We start from the raw sequence: 18,531 nt of genomic DNA on the forward strand, positions 1-18,531 counted from the left end.
GAAATATATTTATACCTAAGTACTTAGGTCGTTGTGACTTGTGTCATTGTGACCGGTTTTAGTTGTTGCCCCACGGGGGGGGGGGGGGGTGTGGGAGGCAGGGCTTGCTCCTCTTGGTGATTGTACTCTGTATACAAAGTCAGTTCTCAGTAGATGTTTGTTAAATCCAACAGAATGTAAATGAAACAACAAGGGGGTGCCCAGCTGTGTAAAGGAAAAATAGCTTGTCTTGATGGCACAAATTTCAGTCACTTCTTTTCTTTAAATCAACGCTATTGAGGTATAATTTACACACAATAAGATGCACCAACTTGATGAGTTCTGACAAATGCGTGGACTTTTGAAACTGTTTTTTTTGTTTGTCTGCTTGTTCTTTGCTCAGTCATCCGAAGCCCAATCTTCACCTGTAGACAAGGTATCCTTCTGCCCTCTGAAACCCTGAGTCCCAACAAGGTGAGGACTCGGCACTGGCCAGGAGTGTCCCATTGTCGGGAGCCAGGGCTCAGCCTACCTGCGAAGGCTTCATGGAAATGTGCTCGTGAACAAAAGAACGCTGTGTCCGGGAACTTCGGAAGTACCCCTTCGACCTTTGCGGTGCTGGATGCTCTCCCGGGAGGGACACTCCGTGGGCGGCCCCCTTGTTTTGGCTACCGAGCTGGGGGTTTGAGAGCGGCCCTCTGGACGCTGAGCCCGGGGGCACAATGATCCCTCCAAGGGTCAGCAAGAGTGCTCGGCGGTCAAGAGGCCGGGGATGGAGGTCAGGGTGGCGTGGAGCAACCGGCCGGGGGCCGGACGTGACCGGCAGACTCAGGGCTTGACCCACAGGCTCACACAAAAGAGGCCGGAAAGTGTCCGGAGGAAGCGGCGCGTCACGGGGGACGGAGCCGGGACCCTGCCGCGGCCGCCCAGCTGCGTCCCGGGGACACGGCCCGCACACCCAGCCGCACTGCCGCCACCGCCTGCACAGCGGCCGCCGCCAATGAAACTCCTCCCGCTCCTAGGTGAGTGCCCAGCGAGGTTGCGGAGGGTCCGGGGCTTGCAGGGAAGGGGATTTTTCCGAGGTGGAACTCGCGTGCCAAGTGGATTTGGCCCGGGTTCCAAGAAGAGTGGACGGCGATACTTCTCAGGATGTTTTTTCTCCTTGGCCTTTCAACTCTGGAATTGGATACGCAGGGCCCAGGGACCAAGTCACCTTTTTATTCCTGAATACAAACTCCGCAAAATCCCCAATGTCTCCTTTGACCTTTTTTTTTTTTTTTTTTTTTTTTTTCCGATCTCCCCTCAAAAAATTTGGGAAATCCAACCCGGTAACGCTTGTGGGAGGCTTCCCGGCATTTTAAGGGGACTGCCAGCCCAGACTTTGGGTTCATTTAAAATACCATTTGGATGATGCTGTGCAGAAGGGTTATAAATCACATCTTTGCAGCTGAATTAATTCTGGTTTAGACAGTATATCCAGCCCTATGTGAGGCCGAGATTTAGAATCAAATGTTAACACTCTCTTGTTACCAGATAAGGACAGTTTATCTCAGATGACTGTTCTAAGAACAATGATTTGCATGGCTCCTGACTGTCCATCCTCAAGCAGGTGTGACTTCAGAAGACCTGGGACAACAATAAAAAAGGACCGGCCCATGCTTTGCCTTATCATTTCCGAACAGCCCACAAAATACCATTTCCAACTTTGTTTTCAATTACTCCAAAATAAAGCCTCGTTCTCTTTTCTGCTTCATTTTATTGGTTGTGTTTGTATGGTGTCCGTTCCCAGAAGATCAATCTTTGACCAATATGTTGAGTTTATCTTAAATTCTCCTACTGGGGGAACAATGTAGCATAAATTTTACTATGGAAAAGGCAGGATTTAAAAGAAAATTAGACTACAGAAAAAAACAATAATTGCACTTGTCCTCCTGATGTCTTCATCTTAAAAATTACAGAGATTTGAATTTGACAAGACCCAGACCATCAAGTCACCTTGATCTCTGCACAGAATCGTTCCCAGAGGCAAGAAATCGCTTTACAATCATGCAATCCCCTTTAACAATATTTCGTCTCAGAACCAAGAGTCCAGTGATCTAGGAATACTCTTTTCTGTATAGAGCTGGGTTGTTTACTACATTATAGCTTTGTTGAGATTTACTCAATAAATACTGACATTGAAGAAAGTGCTCATCTTTTTGCTTACTTGCTCTTGTGCTGTTAGTTAGCTAAATACTCTCTTGGGAAATTCTCATAATCCATTTATCTAGATGGAAAGAAAGAAGGGTTTTTGTGTTTACTATAGTATGACTCAACAATGGGGGGGGAGGGGAGAAACTTTTCTTTCTCTTTCTTTTCTTTCTTCCTTTTTTTGAAAAGGTATATTTCTGTATTTTCCGTAGTGGGTTTTTCCACTTTGCTGATTTGTTCCTACACTCAGAACTGCACCAAGACACCTTGTCTTCCAAATGCAAAATGTGAAATACGAAATGGAATTGAAGCCTGTTACTGCAACATGGGATTTTCAGGAAATGGTGTCACAATTTGTGAAGGTAAACAACCTTTATTACCTCTTTTGGGTTTTTTGGTAAGATTAAATTCTGATATGATTGTTTTTCCCTTGTCCAGAAATTAAGTGTTTACATTAAGCTGTATGATTTCAAGCTATTGGTTAAAAAAAAAAAAAAAAGCTTAATTAACTAAACAAGTTTGAAGGTCCCACTTGAAAATGTATACTTGATTATTGATTTTTGAGGAGTCCATGTATATCTTATTTTTGGTGTAACTATTGAACATTGTCCTTGAACTTAAGCTGGAAAACTAAGTTGCAGAGAGTAGAGTCAATACCTTTGGAAACGAAAGAACACAGAGTTCATGAAGTCCAGGCTATATGGATATGTGTTGCCTTCAGGTACCTTCTTTACTACCTGACTACTTAAATTTGAGGATAATATTAAGAGATTCAAGTGTTTTGCCTGTATATCCTGCATGATACCCTGGAGAGAGAGAGAGAGAGAGAGAATTTTGAAAATGTATTCTTTTCTGAAAAAGTAGATCTCACTTATAGAACTTGAGGCTACAATCCAGAGCAATAATGGTAGAAAAGGTCCTAGCAGGGTGCAATTCAGCCCACTGATTTGATAAACAGGACCTTGTCCGAAAATCATATTTCAGTGACTTCTTGTCTGTGGTTTCAACCGCCACTCTTTCTCTTCCTTCAAGCCTCACTCTATCTTTCCTCTCTCTTTCATTTTTAGTAGAATCTAGTTTTAACTGGGTCAATGGAAAAACATTCTATGTATTAGAGAGAGAAGCAGTTCCAAGTCATATAAATTAGTTTTAAAATATAATTAAATGACAACTTCAAATTAGAACTATGTGGTATTATGCTCCTAAATGTATTTAAGATAACATGGACTTTTTCTAATTAAGCCAGGATATTGTACATTGTTAATATTGCATGTGTTTGCTTATAGCGTAAACAAGTTGTATCTCGTGATTCAATTTGATAGGCTCTTAAAAAAGATTAAATATGCAGTTCTTAGTAAGACCAGACCTCATCATAATTAGTTTAATGTTTAAAAAATGTAGAGCAAAGCTACAGTTGCTTAATGGTGCATTAGATCAGGCATTTCTGCTTGTACATACAGCCAGGATTTGTAATATACTATTCCACAAGCACTACGAAATTCTTTCTATACATAATCTTAGATTTTTACTGTGTATTTAATTGAATGGCATTATAGCAAGTTGATAGTCGAGTGACCTTCAAAATATTGCATCGAATATATTAGGGTGCTTCTCCACTAATCATTACAAATTGCACTATGATACTTCATAAGTGGTGTTGCCTTTTTGTTATTTAGATTCTTTTCAACTGTCATGATTACCATCATTAACATCAATAATTTTTCACAATTTGGACCTTCAGCAGCTAACCAGATCATAATCATCTTTTTAATGTTTTTTTTTTTAACACATCTTCCATTATCCAATGCACTCTTCCCCCACAGCACCCCCCCACCCCGCCCTGCTGCCTCAGTCAATAGCCACCTGAAGGGCAGAAAAAACTTTCTGTTGGAAAAAAAAAAAACACTGCAAGATCTTTTGGCCTGTAATTTCTTTTCACACAGAACAGAATTTGTAATGGCACTTTTTTTTTCAAGTTCTTTTTAACAAATCCCTCATTTAAAGAATGTTATAAATTCACTTGTCTTAGGGATACAGGAGTACTGATGCATAGGGGCACTTGTACCTCAATGTTTATAGCAGCACTCTCAACAATAGCCAAATTATGGAAAGAGCCTAAATGTCCATCAACTGATGAATGGATAAAAAAATTGTGGTTTATATACACAATGGAGTACTACGTGGCAATGAGAAAGAACGAAATATGGCCCTTTGTAGCAACGTGGATGGAACTGGAGAGTGTGATGCTAAGTGAAATAAGCCATACAGAGAAAGACAGATACCATATGTTTTCACTCTTATGTGGATCCTGAGAAACTTAACAGAAACCCATGGGGGAGGGGAAGGAAAAAAAGAGGTTAGAGTGGAAGAGAGCCAAAGCATAAGAGACTCTTAAAAACTGAGAACAAACTGAGGGTTGATTGGGGGTGGGAGGGAGGGGAGGGTGGGTGATAGGTATTGAGGAGGGCACCTTTTGGGATGAGCACTGGGTGTTGTATGGAAACCAATTTGACAATAAACTTCATATATTGAAAAAAAATAAAAATTAAAATTAAAAAAAATAAATAAATAAATTCACTTGTCTTAATATTCACTATGTGAGGTTTATAATGTCCTCTTAAAACTGTTCAAACAGTGGTTTGCACCTTTTATTAATTCATTGGTAGATTTTTGAAATTTATTTCAGTAAGTATGTTTAACATGCATTTTAGAGTTAAAACACTATGTTCTCAACCGCTGAATTGTCTAGATTATATATTGGGTTTGAACAGTTGGCTTTCTTCATCTGTGAAGAGATTTCCCACTTTCCCTATCTTTCTCTAAAATTGGTATTAGGTCAATAAGAAATGACCAGACAACAGTTTTGTTATAAAGGATGGCTACTTCTTGAAGAGTGAAAGTAAATTTCTTTTTGGTATCATTACCATTATCTTCCTCATCTCCATCCAATTTGACTCCCTCAGAGACCTGTCAAATAAATGTTATGGTAGTAACCAGACCTCACTTAAATGAACTCTGTTCCAAGAACTAGTTTTATACAAGTCATTTAGAATTTGGGTAACCTAGTCCCGTAGAAACAAGTGGTGTTTTTTTTTTTTTGATGTTTATTCATTTTTGAGAATCTGAGAGAGACAGAGCATGAGTGGAAGGGGCAGAGAGAGAGGGAGACACAGAATCCGAAGCAGGCTCCAGGCTCTAAGCTGTCAGCACAGAGCCTGACACGGGGCTCGAACTCATAAACGTTGAGATCATGACCTGAGCCAAAGTCGGACGCTCAACCGACTGAGCCCAGGCGCCCTGAAACAAGTTTTAATACTAGTGACTTTATTTCATTTAATCATCTTTTTATTGAACAAATATTTATTGAATATTTTCATTGTCATCATTATCATTATCACCATCACATCAAGATAGCTAATATCTAAGATATTAATTAGCACAACACCTTCATCTGTTGTTATTCTCATTTTATCTATAAAAAAGTAGAATCTTAGAAAAGTTAAGTGAATATCACAAGTGCTAACAACAAATAAGTAATTGAGCTGAGATTTCAGCCTAAGTCTGTTTCCAGAGCCTGTACTCTTACTATGTTTGCCATAAGACCTCCACTTAACAAATACTGCTATGCCCTTGGTTAAAGTAATAAATAAGGAATTGGCCTTGATTTCCAGGATATCTAGGGACAGCTTCAGAACTATATAAACGACTTGATGCAATGTTATAAAATATGTAAATACAGGTAAATTTGAGATATGTAATCAACTGCAGGGTAGCTTTCCAAGTGGGGGTGACATTTAAGCTGAGAATCAAAGAATAAATAGGATTCATTAAGACTGACAAAGTGACAAAGCCAGGCAAAACGAATCAGCAGTAACAAAGGCCTAGAAGTTGAACATGTGTAGTATGTTTTAGGGAGCCCCAAGTATTTCATTCTGGATGTATATATCACAGGGCATATTAACTGAGGGGGTCAGTGGGAATTAAGTGTGGGTGTCAAGATATGGACTTTTTTCTCTTAACGAAAAAAGAGTCATTGGCAAGTATTAAGTAGCTAAGTTACATGATAAATAGTGTATATTAGAAAGATGACCCCCTTCGGTAGAATAAGAGTGAATTAGCAAAAGTCAACCCAGCCTATACAAACAGTAGTACTGGGGTGCCTGAGTGGCTCAGTTGGTTAAGCCTCCAACTCTTGATTTCAGCCCAGGTCAAGATCCCAGGGTCATGGGATTGAGCCCTGAGTTGGGTTCCCTGCTCCTGCTTGTTCTCTCTTTCTCAAAAAAAATATATAATAATAATAAAAATAATAATAAAAGAAAAAGAAAAGAAAAAAGAAAAAAATCCAATAGTACTTTGTACAATTCTTATATTTTATGTCACTTCTATCCAATATATCTTAATTTTCATAAGCTTTTGAAATAAAATGTATGGATGCTGTCTTTTATTTACAAACACCATTTTGAATGGTTATAACTAGTTTGTTAAGCTCAATGCTATAGCTTTTTGCATATGAGAGAAGCAGGACTCTGAAGCTTAAGTGAGTTTCCCAGTGTCCCAAGGCTACAGTGACAAAGCTAGGACTCAAACCCTGGGGATCTCAACCTTCTCTAGATTACCAAAAATGTCACTAGTATTACTAATCAGCTGATGTAATTAGATTAGTGTAGTACAGCTTTTTTAAATCAAATAGGTAAAACAGTATCATTTGAATAGGAATTATTTATTTTTGACAACCTTACTAAGGTATTAACATGAATTTATTTACACACTTATCTTTATGCTGACAATGAGTGTATTTTAAGGCAGAAGCTGGAGAAGTGTAGAAATTTGGGGATATATTTAATGGCTTTTGAAATTGTTGATGATATTTTCCTAAAATTTAGGATTATTTTAGTCTTTTAAACAAATATTGTTGCTATATGTTTTGCTTCTCAGCACAGTGTTGGTTACTCTCTGAAACACAGTTATAAATCTAAAAAGTGAGACATCCCATCTCCCCTCAGTAATTTGGAAGGTTGGAAAAGTTGAAAGAATCTTTGTGCATGTACAAAACATGATATTGCTTGATTTGAAATAAACTGAGCTGGGAGAGGTAAGAAACAAGAACAAGGGGAAGGATGCAGTACAGTGCCTGATTGGGTGTGGGCGTCAGGAAGAAGGTAGTAGACTTTCTCTTCCTACTCACATCTGAACTCAGTAAGTGGTGCTGTGTTTGGGAAAATTTCATGGAGTCAGAATGGGTAAGAAAAAAGTTGTCCCAGATGAGGATAAGAAAGGTCAGGAAAGATATAATTGACAGCTTGTATGCATGTATAAAAATCTTTCATAGCTTGGGACATGCTTGTTATGAATAACATCGCAAGCACTTTATAAGAAATAATGAAGTCTCAGTGCCTGCACTCAGGGAGACATACTCTATGCTTAAAAAACAGTTTTCTTCATTATCTAATAGCCATATATATGCTTGCAAAATTCAGCTGGGAGAATATCATAATAAACTAAAGAGCATTGTGACAATAGTAAATGTAGAGAGAACAATGTCACAATAGTTATCTAAGAGTTTGGAAGAAGAAATGGTCTGCGCGTTCAGAATGTGGGAGAAATATTCATTAGAATAATCTGCTAGCATCATTCTGCCCAGGCTACAATATAAGTACCAAGGACATGTAATTTTCTTCCATAATAGCTTGTTTTTTAGTAATGAAAGGATGCTTATCAAAATGGGCAAACCGAATGTCATCAGAACAGATGCAAAGCATACAAAATGTGTGCATGTGTTTGTACATCGTGTATCACCAGTTGCCACAGATATACTATCTAAACTATCTCCTACAAAAAATAACTGCAGTTTTAAATATTTAACAAAAAAACAGTTTGGTAATTTCCATAATAGACATGTGATCAGCAAAACTTAAATGATGCAAGTCCTCTTTTTCCTTTTCCTTTTAAAAATAATTCTATTTTTAGTGGGGCACCTGGGTGGCTCTGTCAATTAAGCATCTGCCTCTTGATTTTGGCTCAGGTCATGGTCTCAGGTTTTGTGAGATCAATCCCCACATCTGACAGCATGGAGTCTGCTTGGGATTCTTCTCCCTCTCTGCCCCTCCCCCGCTCAGGAGGGGGTGCATGCACACTGCAGGCTCTCTCAAAATAAATTAAAGAATTAAAAATTAAAATAGAATATAAGCTTAAGGAAAGTGTTAAAATGGTTTATGCTTTTATTTTTTTCTTCCTATATGTTGAAGGAATTTGTCATCTTATGAAGTGGATATTTTTGAGGAAATTCCACCTAATTATTGTGGTAGAGTTTGTTCTAATGTGTAACCTCTTCTTGTCAACACACGAAAGAGGTCATACTTCTAGTACAAGGAAAAGGATTTCTGGAATTGGCAAAGGCACTTTATTTATTTGGAGGAAGTTCATGAAAATCACGCATCCTGGAATGTAAGCCTTGGGTTAATTTAGACTGTCATTTCTTAAATAAGTTACATTTCCATTCAGTACAAGACATCCCAAGGAAATATGTACTTCACTTTAAATACATCTGATACATGACTATCTAGAAGCACATTAGAGTTCCTACTTTTTCTTTTTTTTTTTTTAATTTTTTTGTTTTAATGTTTATTTTTGAGACAGAGAGAGACAGAGCATGAACAGGGGAGGGGCAGAGAGAGAGGGAGACACAGAATCTGAAACGGGCTCCAGGCTCTGAGCCATCAGCACAGAGCCTGACGCGGGGCTCGAACTCACGGACCGTGAGATCATGACCTGAGCCGAAGTCGGACGCTTAACCTAACAAGCCACCCAGGCACCCGTAGAGTTCCTACTTTTTCAAGTTTGTATTTGTATTCATGTACCTAAGAAGATCATCTGGAGTATGTAAAAATGCATTTGTTTTACCAAAAAATAAAAACTTTGCTTCCTCAATACTTTTTATTAGTATATCACATATGAAGGAAAATGAATCTTGGAGTTATCTAACTTTCTTCCATCTAGAACCTCCAGTTGATTGTTCAAATATTATTTAAATATTATGTATAAATCAGGAGCCATCTCCCTCTAGGGATTGCAATAAGAAGGAGAGAAAGAGGGAGAGGGAGGGAAATGAAGGCAGGGAAAATGAAAGAAAGTTCTGGTCCTGGCTACTACTTGTGCCATTTGAGTTTTGTTGATAAGCTGCACAATTTTATAAATAAACACTTATCTCATCTGACTTGACAATGTCATTTTTGCAGGCTGTTTCAGAAATCATTTTTTTAAATCATCCTGTTTTCATGTTTATTGCACAGGATAATTATAAGAATTAATGAGATAAACTAAGAAATATTTTGAGATCTTAAAAGAGGTTTTAATATGAACATATGATTTTGGGTTTTTTAAAGTAATTTATACTGAAATATCATGACAAGTTTTCTTCATGTAAAAATCTCTTTTATTTGTAATCATTTTAATTATTTATTTATTTATTTATTTATTTATTTATTTATTTATTTATATTTGAGAGAGAGAGAGAGAGAGCACATGGGCATGAGTTGGGGAGGGGCAGAGGGGAAGGGAGAGAGAATCCCAAGCAGGTTCCTCACTGACAGGGCACAGCTTGATACAGGGCTAGGTCCCATGAACCATGAGATCATAACCTGAGCCAAAATCGAAAGGTGGACACTTAAGTAACTGAGTCACCCAGACACCCTGTAATCATTTTAAATCAGTATTATCTAGGTGGATTTATTGCATATTTAGAATCAGAAAAGTAATATCAGCATAGAGAATTAGCAATAAACACATTGCTTCTGAGTTCTTTTAAACAATCACAAAGAGTTGTTCAAAATTCTGAGTTAAATCAATTCTAAATAAGACTTACCATCTGATTTGACATTATTAGTGTCCTGATTTTTTTTCTAAGTTAAGACTGCCATTTTTGTTTTTTGTTCCAGGCTAAAACATCAGTTCACAAAGTATGTATATATCTATGTATAAGTGTGTGTGTGTGTGTGTGTGTGTGTGTGTGTGCACACCCTATGATATGTGCTGATGCTAAGGCATCAATAAAAATGGAAATGGATATTGTTTTTCTGGAATTAGTGTTCATTTTGCATGCAGAGTGAACATGGCAGCTACACCATCTTATACTCTCTGTTCAGTCATATCTTTAGGAACTGCTAGGAAATTAAAATTACATGGAAATTGTGCTCTCAATGTGGAATTTTCATACATTTAATCCTCTGTGCTTTTCAAGAAAACTACTGGTAGAAATAAGAACAAAAGGATCATAGGGATAGCACTTTCAATTCCACGAAGTAACTCACCGAGTTCCAGTTTTTCTGCTTTGTTTACTGTAGCTCTGATCTTTTGTCAGCATTTTAAGATCGCAAACTTTATGTTGCTAAATTGATACTTCCTGTGTCCGGGGGCGTGTCAGTTATCTACAGCCCCAGCTTTATAGGACATCAGCATACTTTACAGCCAACTCCTGCTTATTTCAGAAGCAAATTATCCAGTCTCCTGATTATCCATTTTTCCATTATTTCTTTTTCCTTATTTAGGCTTTTTTCATGCTTAAAGAAGTAACTTGCATATTTACAGTTTATTTACAAAAAGAGTAATAATATTGATGTTGATTTTAGTGCTTTCTGTGAGCTAAATGCTGCTCTAAGCACTTTACATGAATTTATAAATTTAATCCTCATAACAACTCTTTGAAATGAGGGCTAGTATTACCCTCAATTTATAGATTAAATAATTTTCTAGTGAAAGCACATTCAAACTATTGCTTTATATAATTCTCAAGCTACTCTGTGAAGTAAGTCTGCAAATAAGAAAACTGAATCTCCCTGAGACATAAATGAATTATTTTGGTTGTTGCCCCCACCTTGAATCTGCTTTTTACCCACTACGTTATCAAAGAAATTGATTAAAAACAAAAAAGTATGAGGTGTATATACTTAAGATACCTTAGGAATAAGTGCAAGCAAGTTAAAACTATTTACAAGTTTCAATATCTTGATGAAACTCATAGATCAGATAAAGTTGTTTAACTCCTGTTCATCGACCTCCTTAAAACCCAGTGTATTGACAATACAACCAGTGAGATTGGGGTGAGGGGGATGGGCACGGGAATTCTATAAATTAGGAGTGAACTTCTCAAAGCAGAATCAGAGAAAGCTTCTGCAAAAATGGCAGCTTTTCCTTGTGGTGATATCCTATACCCTTCCCAGAAAGGAAGTGTCAGTCTCGGTGACTGGTTTAGTTAGATGTGATTTTCCAAAGGTTACCCTGATTGGGCTCCTTATTCCCCATTGGCATTTGAGCCCAAATAAAGACAAGAAAAAAGACTCCTAAAGGGAACTCTGTCATCTGCCTGAAAGGAATTGTTGAGAGTAAAAATTGATGTCACCTTTCTGCCTATACCCCATCTATGCCACCAGGAATAATTCTTGGAGATTGCTCTGCCCCTCCACCCTCAGATGTAGGGAATTCTGAACTGTCTTGTATGTACTAAGGAGGTTGTAATGGCTGGCAGGCAAAACCTGGGCCAAGCTACCTGAGATAATCAACATTGCTCTTTAAAAACATGAGGATCATTTAAGAATAACCAGTCATTGGAGAAGAGCCAATAATACAAAGCACAAAGTTGAATAAATAGAACAATCGGCCTGGAAAATGATACTGTTAGGAAGAGAAAAGAGGTTGAAGGGAAAAGTCTAGCTTATATCTTCAAAGAGATTCTGAAAAAGTTTGCATTCAAACAAACAAAAACAAGTAGAATAGGCTTCTATGTACAGAAAAATTATCATACCACAAAAAATTTTCTTCTTCAATATGTCTTTAAACCTTTGTGCTGCTCAATTCCTCGTACCTTTATCCCCTGTTTTTGCTCTCATTTTGTAGCAAGAGGCATCAAGACAATAGCTGTAATTGTCAGGAATGAAAGCCAATGTTTCAAAGTCACCAGAAGATTGAGAGCATAGTCTCCATTCCTGGGTTTCCACCCCTACCAAGATGATCACACAAGGAACAGGGAGGTTATAAATATCAAATTTATTAACAAATCAGTGGAAGATACATCAGGACTCAAGAAGTGAAGATATTCTGAGCCGATCAGCTCAACACAATCATCCTTTTTATAACACAGTTTCACCCTTTTGTGATCTTTTCCTTCATCTGTGCCAAAACCTCTCCCAAATTCTTTCCATGCTTTATCTCAATGTGAAACTAGGTAGCTGATATGTTTTCTGATCCTAATTGCCTGATTTATCTGTGGTTTTCACATTATAATGTCATTAATACAGCGATGGAACCCCTATGCAGTCTCACTATATTGTCTGTTTTCCCAAGTGATTTCCTGAATTCACCTGCTCATACTTTTGATGGTTCCTGCCAGACACACCTAATGTATTTTTCTCCTCCAATAAAATATATTTATCATTGAATCAATACTAGTCCCAAGTTGAATTGATAATATATAGTAGTAAAAAAGTGGTAAAAAAAATAACCCAGGAATTGCAAAACTAAAAGTTAAGACGAAAATTATGAGAACAAAACAGAAACAGGACTAGACATGGAGAACCTAACATCCATGTAATAGAAGTCTTACTGAAGAAAGGATAAGACAAACTTTAGCAAAGGAAATAATAAAAGGTCTGACAATTTCCCAGAGCTTAAGACAGACATGAGTCTTTAGTTAAAAGAGCCCTCTAATCCAACCTATCTTCTACAAAATATGTTTATGCCTTCACTTCTCAGTTTATTGCCTATTGAAGCCTTCTCAGCTTCAGTGTCTGTTGATTGATATCCTGCTATAAAAGAGGAGTATCATTTACTTCACATTGTCACTTTTATTCATACATTCAAGTTGTTACCTTCATGTCCTTAAATAATAATGGAAATACTGGCTATCGGGCTACTCCATTCCTGGAGCCTAGGGTGAGGACCTCTTCAGATCATAGGGACAGAGAGAGAAAGGACTTTAGGGTGGCTGTGGCCATCAGGAGAGTGAATAGATGAGCCGAGCAGCCTAAAAATGTAGATGCCTACTACAGGAGAAGTTTTTGTCAAACTCTTGAGCCTCATTTCTTCGTTAGTCTACTTTCATTTAACCCCTACTTCATTTCATCACTTTTCTGAGACAAATTGTAGCCCTAAGAAGGGAGGGAGAGTATATTTAAAAGTCCTGTGATTTTAATCGTTATCTTAAAACTAATTTTTAAGTGTATTTATTATTTTCAGAGAGAGAGAGAGAGAGAGAGAACAAGTGGGGGAGGGGCAGAGAGAGAGGGGCAGAGAGAGAGAATCCCAAGCAGCCTCCATGCTCAACATGCCGCTCAGGGCCTGATCCCACAACCTTGAGATCATGACCTGAGCTGAAATTAAGAGTCGGACGCTTAACTGACTGGGCCACCCAGGCATGTAATTTCTAAATCAAGTAATTCTAAATCAAGAAAAGTAATTGGGCATGAAAAGTAATTTCTAAATCAAGGTCTTAGTTTTCAAGTTCCCATTGTTAGATCCATCCCTTATATCCTTATATTGCAGTAGCTAAGACCCAGCCCTATAAATTGGAGCCTTCCTGTTATGCCATGGCCTAGTAACTAGATTCTCTGATATAAATTCTAATATTGCTGTGCAGGGTTTCCAAACTTGTTTTAAATATTCTAGTCCTGTTCATCTGGGATTCTCATGATAAGTCACAAAGTGCATCTGAGCCTGTTTCTCTGTGAAATGAGCAGATTTCACCAGGATCACTATCAATGTCTATTCCGGTTTTAAAATTATTTGGGTCTATTATTGTGAGACATGTATTTGAACTGTAGTTAATTTCCAGTTCAATCGCTTTTGAGGTAAATAGCCTGGATTTGGGGCTTTATTTGAAACCTGAAAGTGAAACAGAGATTTTGGTCTCTTGCCTCTGAACTCAGTACACTTTTCATTGTTGTTTTTGTTTGTTTGTTTGTTTTAAATTTTTTTTTTTCCAACGTTTTTTATTTATTTTTGGGACAGAGAGAGACAGAGCATGAACGGGGGAGGGGCAGAGAGAGAGGGAGACACAGAATCGGAAACAGGCTCCAGGCTCCGAGCCATCGGCCCAGAGCCCGACGTGGGGCTCGAACTCACAGACCGCGAGATCGTGACCTGGCTGAAGTCGGACGCTTAACCGACTGCGCCACCCAGGCGCCCCTGTTTGTTTGTTTTTTAACTCTGATCTCTGGAGCTGGCATGACCTAGGCAAGCAATGCTTTCATCTCCTCTTTCTGCTCCATTCCCTCTGACTCATGGCCATAACACATCCTGATACTCTTTCTTGCTGAGCCAGGATGTGACCTCAAATTTCCTCTCAAGACAGGTGCTACAAATGAATAGGGATTGGCACATAGGTGAAACTTATTTTCCATGTTTTCTCTGGTACCTTCCACTCTTGGAAGGAATTTCTGGACCAGTCTTCAGGAGCACTGCACTATTGCAGTGCTGAAAGCTAAGCTATTAAATATAATGCAACCAGAAAGTTACGTACTGTAGCGGAATGATTTGAACCATTAAAAACAATCAAGAAGGCTATAAAATCTTGATTTTTATATTTGCTTTCCTATTGGAGAGGTTTAGCTACTTTTATATGTTATTGAGACTACCTCCCTTTGAATAAGATGGTGTGCATATCCATTTTGTGGGTAAGAGGGTTGTGATTCATGTGCTTTTATAATCACCATTTAACTGACATCTGGAACAAAATGCTACAAATGGAACTTGTCTTTGTGTTGCAATTCCAAAAGTACATTGATGATTGTGTGTTTATGAATATGTGATGAGCCAGGGACAGTGAGAATGGAATTGACCAGAGCAATCCTCTCAGCTGGAAACCTGGACCAAATTTCTCCTTTCTGAGGATTACCTGTGTTTATAGGCATCAAAGTAGCTTTGTGTCATGCCCAATAAATGGGATGGGATAATCAACTGTGTTTGTGCTCAGGGGAGAAATTGGGCACTTTCCATGTTGGAAATACTATAAGCTGAGACTCATTGTGTAAGACACAGTACATGTCATTCTCTTTGGAAGATTTTTTCATTTCTATCTATTAAGAATAATTGCTCATGTTTTCATGTTCTCTTCATAATTCCTTTTTATTTTGCACTAATACATAATGTTGGAGTAAGTTTGGATGGGGTCTAACTGCTTTTTAATAGTACCTGAGGGAATGGCTGTTTGGGGACAGTGATGGCTGCTTGAGGACAGTGACTAGTTCTTATTCTTGATTGTACCCTTGAAAACTACCAAAATTGGATCCAATATATAAAATATCATGAACTATTTTTCAGGTGCTACTCTGACAGGTTGGTGCACTATTTTTATTGTTCCTTCCCTATGCTGAATGTATTAAGATATTGCAATGAATGATATCTCTACCTGTACGAATTTGTGCTTAGATTTCATTGAATTTTATGCATTGTAAAACGCTGATACAGCAAGGTTACCTTAGGTATGATCCCATCACAAATATTTTGCTATACATAGTGTCCAATGTAGCCATATGGAAGATTTGTGTGATCAGTGAACATCATAAACTTCACATACTTCTTTCCATAACATCTTTGTTTTCCTACTTTATTTTGAGGATCATCCATACAATACTGAATGTTCATTAAGTTATTTATTGCACTTTTGAGAATTTTCATGAGTTAGGAAGCAGCATGTGTTAGGCAGGGTCATTTGCAATTTTGGCACTAATCCTTCATGATCATCCCCTAGTTTTGAGGACGATCCCCTGGTATTCATGTTTAAGTCCCAGGAGTTATTTATGTTGACTGTGGTATTTCCTTTTGTGTCTTATGTTATCAAAAATGCCTTTTTTTACAAAAATCCTAGTTAGTATGAAAATACTGGCACTTAAAAACTGATATTTTGGGGCGCCTGGGTGGCTCAGTCGTTGAGTGTCCGACTTCGGCTCAGGTCACGATCTCGCGGTCCGTGAGTTCGAGCCCCGCGTCAGGCTCTGGGCTGATGGCTCAGAGCCTGGAGCCCACTTCCGATTCTGTGTCTCCCTCTCTCTCTGCCCCTCCCCCGTTCATGCTCTGTCTTTCTCTGTCTCAAAAATAAACATAAACATTAAAAAAAATTTTTTTAAAAACTGATATTTTGGGGGCACCTGGGTGGCTCAGTTCGTTAAGCATCTGACTTCAGCTCAGGTCGTGATCTCACAGTCCGTGTGTTCAAGCCCCACGTTAGGCTCTGTGCTGATATAGCTCAGAGCCTGGAGCCTGCTTTGGATTCTGTGTCTCCCTCTCTCTCTGCCCCTCCTTTGCTCATGCTCTGATTCACTCTGTCTTTCAAAAATAAATAAGTGTTAAAAAAAATTTTAAATAAACTTTAAAAAAACTGATATTTTTACTTTTAATCATAAGAGTACTTTGATAGTTCTTTCTTAAATTGCAAAAAAAGAATTTTAGTTTATGTGTTACTGAAAACACCTGCCTCATTTATTGCTCCTTCTAATGAACTGACCTTTTTAAACACAACTTTATATGAAACTGTGTTTATTATTTAGTTAACCATTTAAGATGAAGTTTTATCTGGTTTGCATTAATGTGTTTAAGGTGAGGCACTGTTGTTTCATTTTTTTTTTTATCAAACTTTAAATTTGATTAAAATAGAATAAATGATCACATGAAAAGGGAAGAAATATTCTTAACTCTCTGTAACTTTAAATCATTTCCTTAGAATGTTGATATTTCCAAAATATAAAGATTATCAAGAAACTATTGTCTCCATCTACAAAAAAAAATTTTTTTAATGCATTTTAACCCTTCCCTAGACTGACTCACTTTCTTGCTCTAGAAAAGATTCTTATCCCGTTTGACAGTGCTGCAATCAACTAAAAAGATTACGTGTTTAGAAGGCTGTGGGAAAATGATTTTAACAACTCTAACTGTATTATCTCAGATAATTTTCTATTTCCTGTCTGCTTAAGATACAAGTTTATATCCTGTATCAACCATCAAACATCATCTTGGTCCCAACAATCTGAATTTACAATAGATTTGTATAATTTATTAGTCAGTTGCAAGAGAGAACACCACTGGATAATGTATATAGCATTTATATAAATATCTCAAACATTTGCAATGTTAAAAAACAGCGAACACAGCACATTTATCTGGCAAGGCTATTGAAGTATTTCAGTTCCTTTAACTATTATGGTCCATTACCATTGAGTATAGAGAAAAGGTACTAACACTTAAATTACTATAGTCTCGTGTGTAGTGTGAGTAAGGTAAGAATGAAGATATTAGGAGAAAAAAGATTCAGTGTAAAGAAATTGGAATATACAGAAAGAACTTCAACCTGAATATAACAGATTGTATTTTATATTCAAGTCAAAAAACTTTCATTGAAAATGTGATTATCTTGAGTGTCATTGGTCAGACAAGCTCAATTCCTACAAAGTCCCTTTATACGGATTTACTGAAAAGTGCCACTATTTTCTATAATAACGTGATTTTCCCCACAATTTTATATTCTTAGATAATTAATTTCTATTACCACGAAGTCTGGATAAGTATACAGATTCAGAGATTCTCTTTATAATTGTTTAAAAGTTCCCAGATAAATTGCTGGAAGATAGAATGTCAAAACTGTTCAAACCTAGTACTTACTTTAAGGAGGAAATTAACACTTTGGTCCTTTATTTGCCATGGAAAGAGATAATGACGTTCTCTAGGAAGATTAGAATCTAACCAAACAGTGTAGGCTATATATAGCATACAAAGCCTTGTGCCATTTGTGAAAATGCTATCAGGGAGAAAACCCAATGACTGAGTTTCTGTACTGTATTTTTTAGGTACACAGATTTAATTTAGAGATTATGGTTTGAAAATAAAATTTACTGTATGAGTGTTTTTGACTGATAAGAAATTGATTTTGTGAGCTTGCTACACATTAATTGAAATATCTGGCCATGTGTCTTGCCTAGATTTAAGAAACCATACGTACTTGGAACCATATATATTCCTTCACGTTGAACTAGCAAGTTATTCACTTTGTTACCCATGTAAGGAAGAAACTACTTTTTGCTGGTGTGGTGTCTGAATAATCTCCCTGTATTGCATAACAAGTGGGTTTTACGTAATTGACATTGTATTTAGTTGGTTTCAATATATTGAAGGTGGAGACCTTTAAGTTATTTAGGAGTGATATGTACAAATTAAATGCAATAATTTATATTTTCTAATATTTTAAAGGCTATATTTCTAAAATCAAAAATAAGAATGTGTGTGCACATAAGCCCATTAAAACATAAATGTTGTTATTGATATTATTCAATGCATTTTAGAATGCAGTTTGTAAGAAGTTAAAATAGAATGAAGGTGGTTACA

At 37.3% G+C, this 18,531-nt stretch overlaps 1 protein-coding gene across 3 annotated transcripts in view; it reads left to right on the plus strand.

Annotated features, from left to right (window-relative positions):
* The first annotated feature begins 687 nt into the window (after window positions 1–687).
* Window positions 688–18,531, plus strand: part of ADGRL4 (adhesion G protein-coupled receptor L4) — a 110,015-nt gene continuing 92,171 nt past the window's right edge. The window contains exons 1-2 of one of the 3 annotated variants that reach the window (XM_058716864.1): window positions 688–1,001; window positions 2,382–2,531. In XM_058716864.1, the coding sequence (XP_058572847.1) occupies window positions 752–1,001; window positions 2,382–2,531 (400 nt within the window). In that variant the 5' untranslated portion in view covers window positions 688–751. The remainder of the gene's footprint in view (window positions 1,002–2,381; window positions 2,532–18,531) is intronic. The other 2 variants (XM_058716863.1, XM_058716862.1) reach the window with 2 other exon arrangements.

This window comes from Neofelis nebulosa, chromosome 2 (genome assembly GCF_028018385.1).
Source record: "Neofelis nebulosa isolate mNeoNeb1 chromosome 2, mNeoNeb1.pri, whole genome shotgun sequence".
Lineage (NCBI taxonomy): Eukaryota > Metazoa > Chordata > Mammalia > Carnivora > Felidae > Neofelis > Neofelis nebulosa.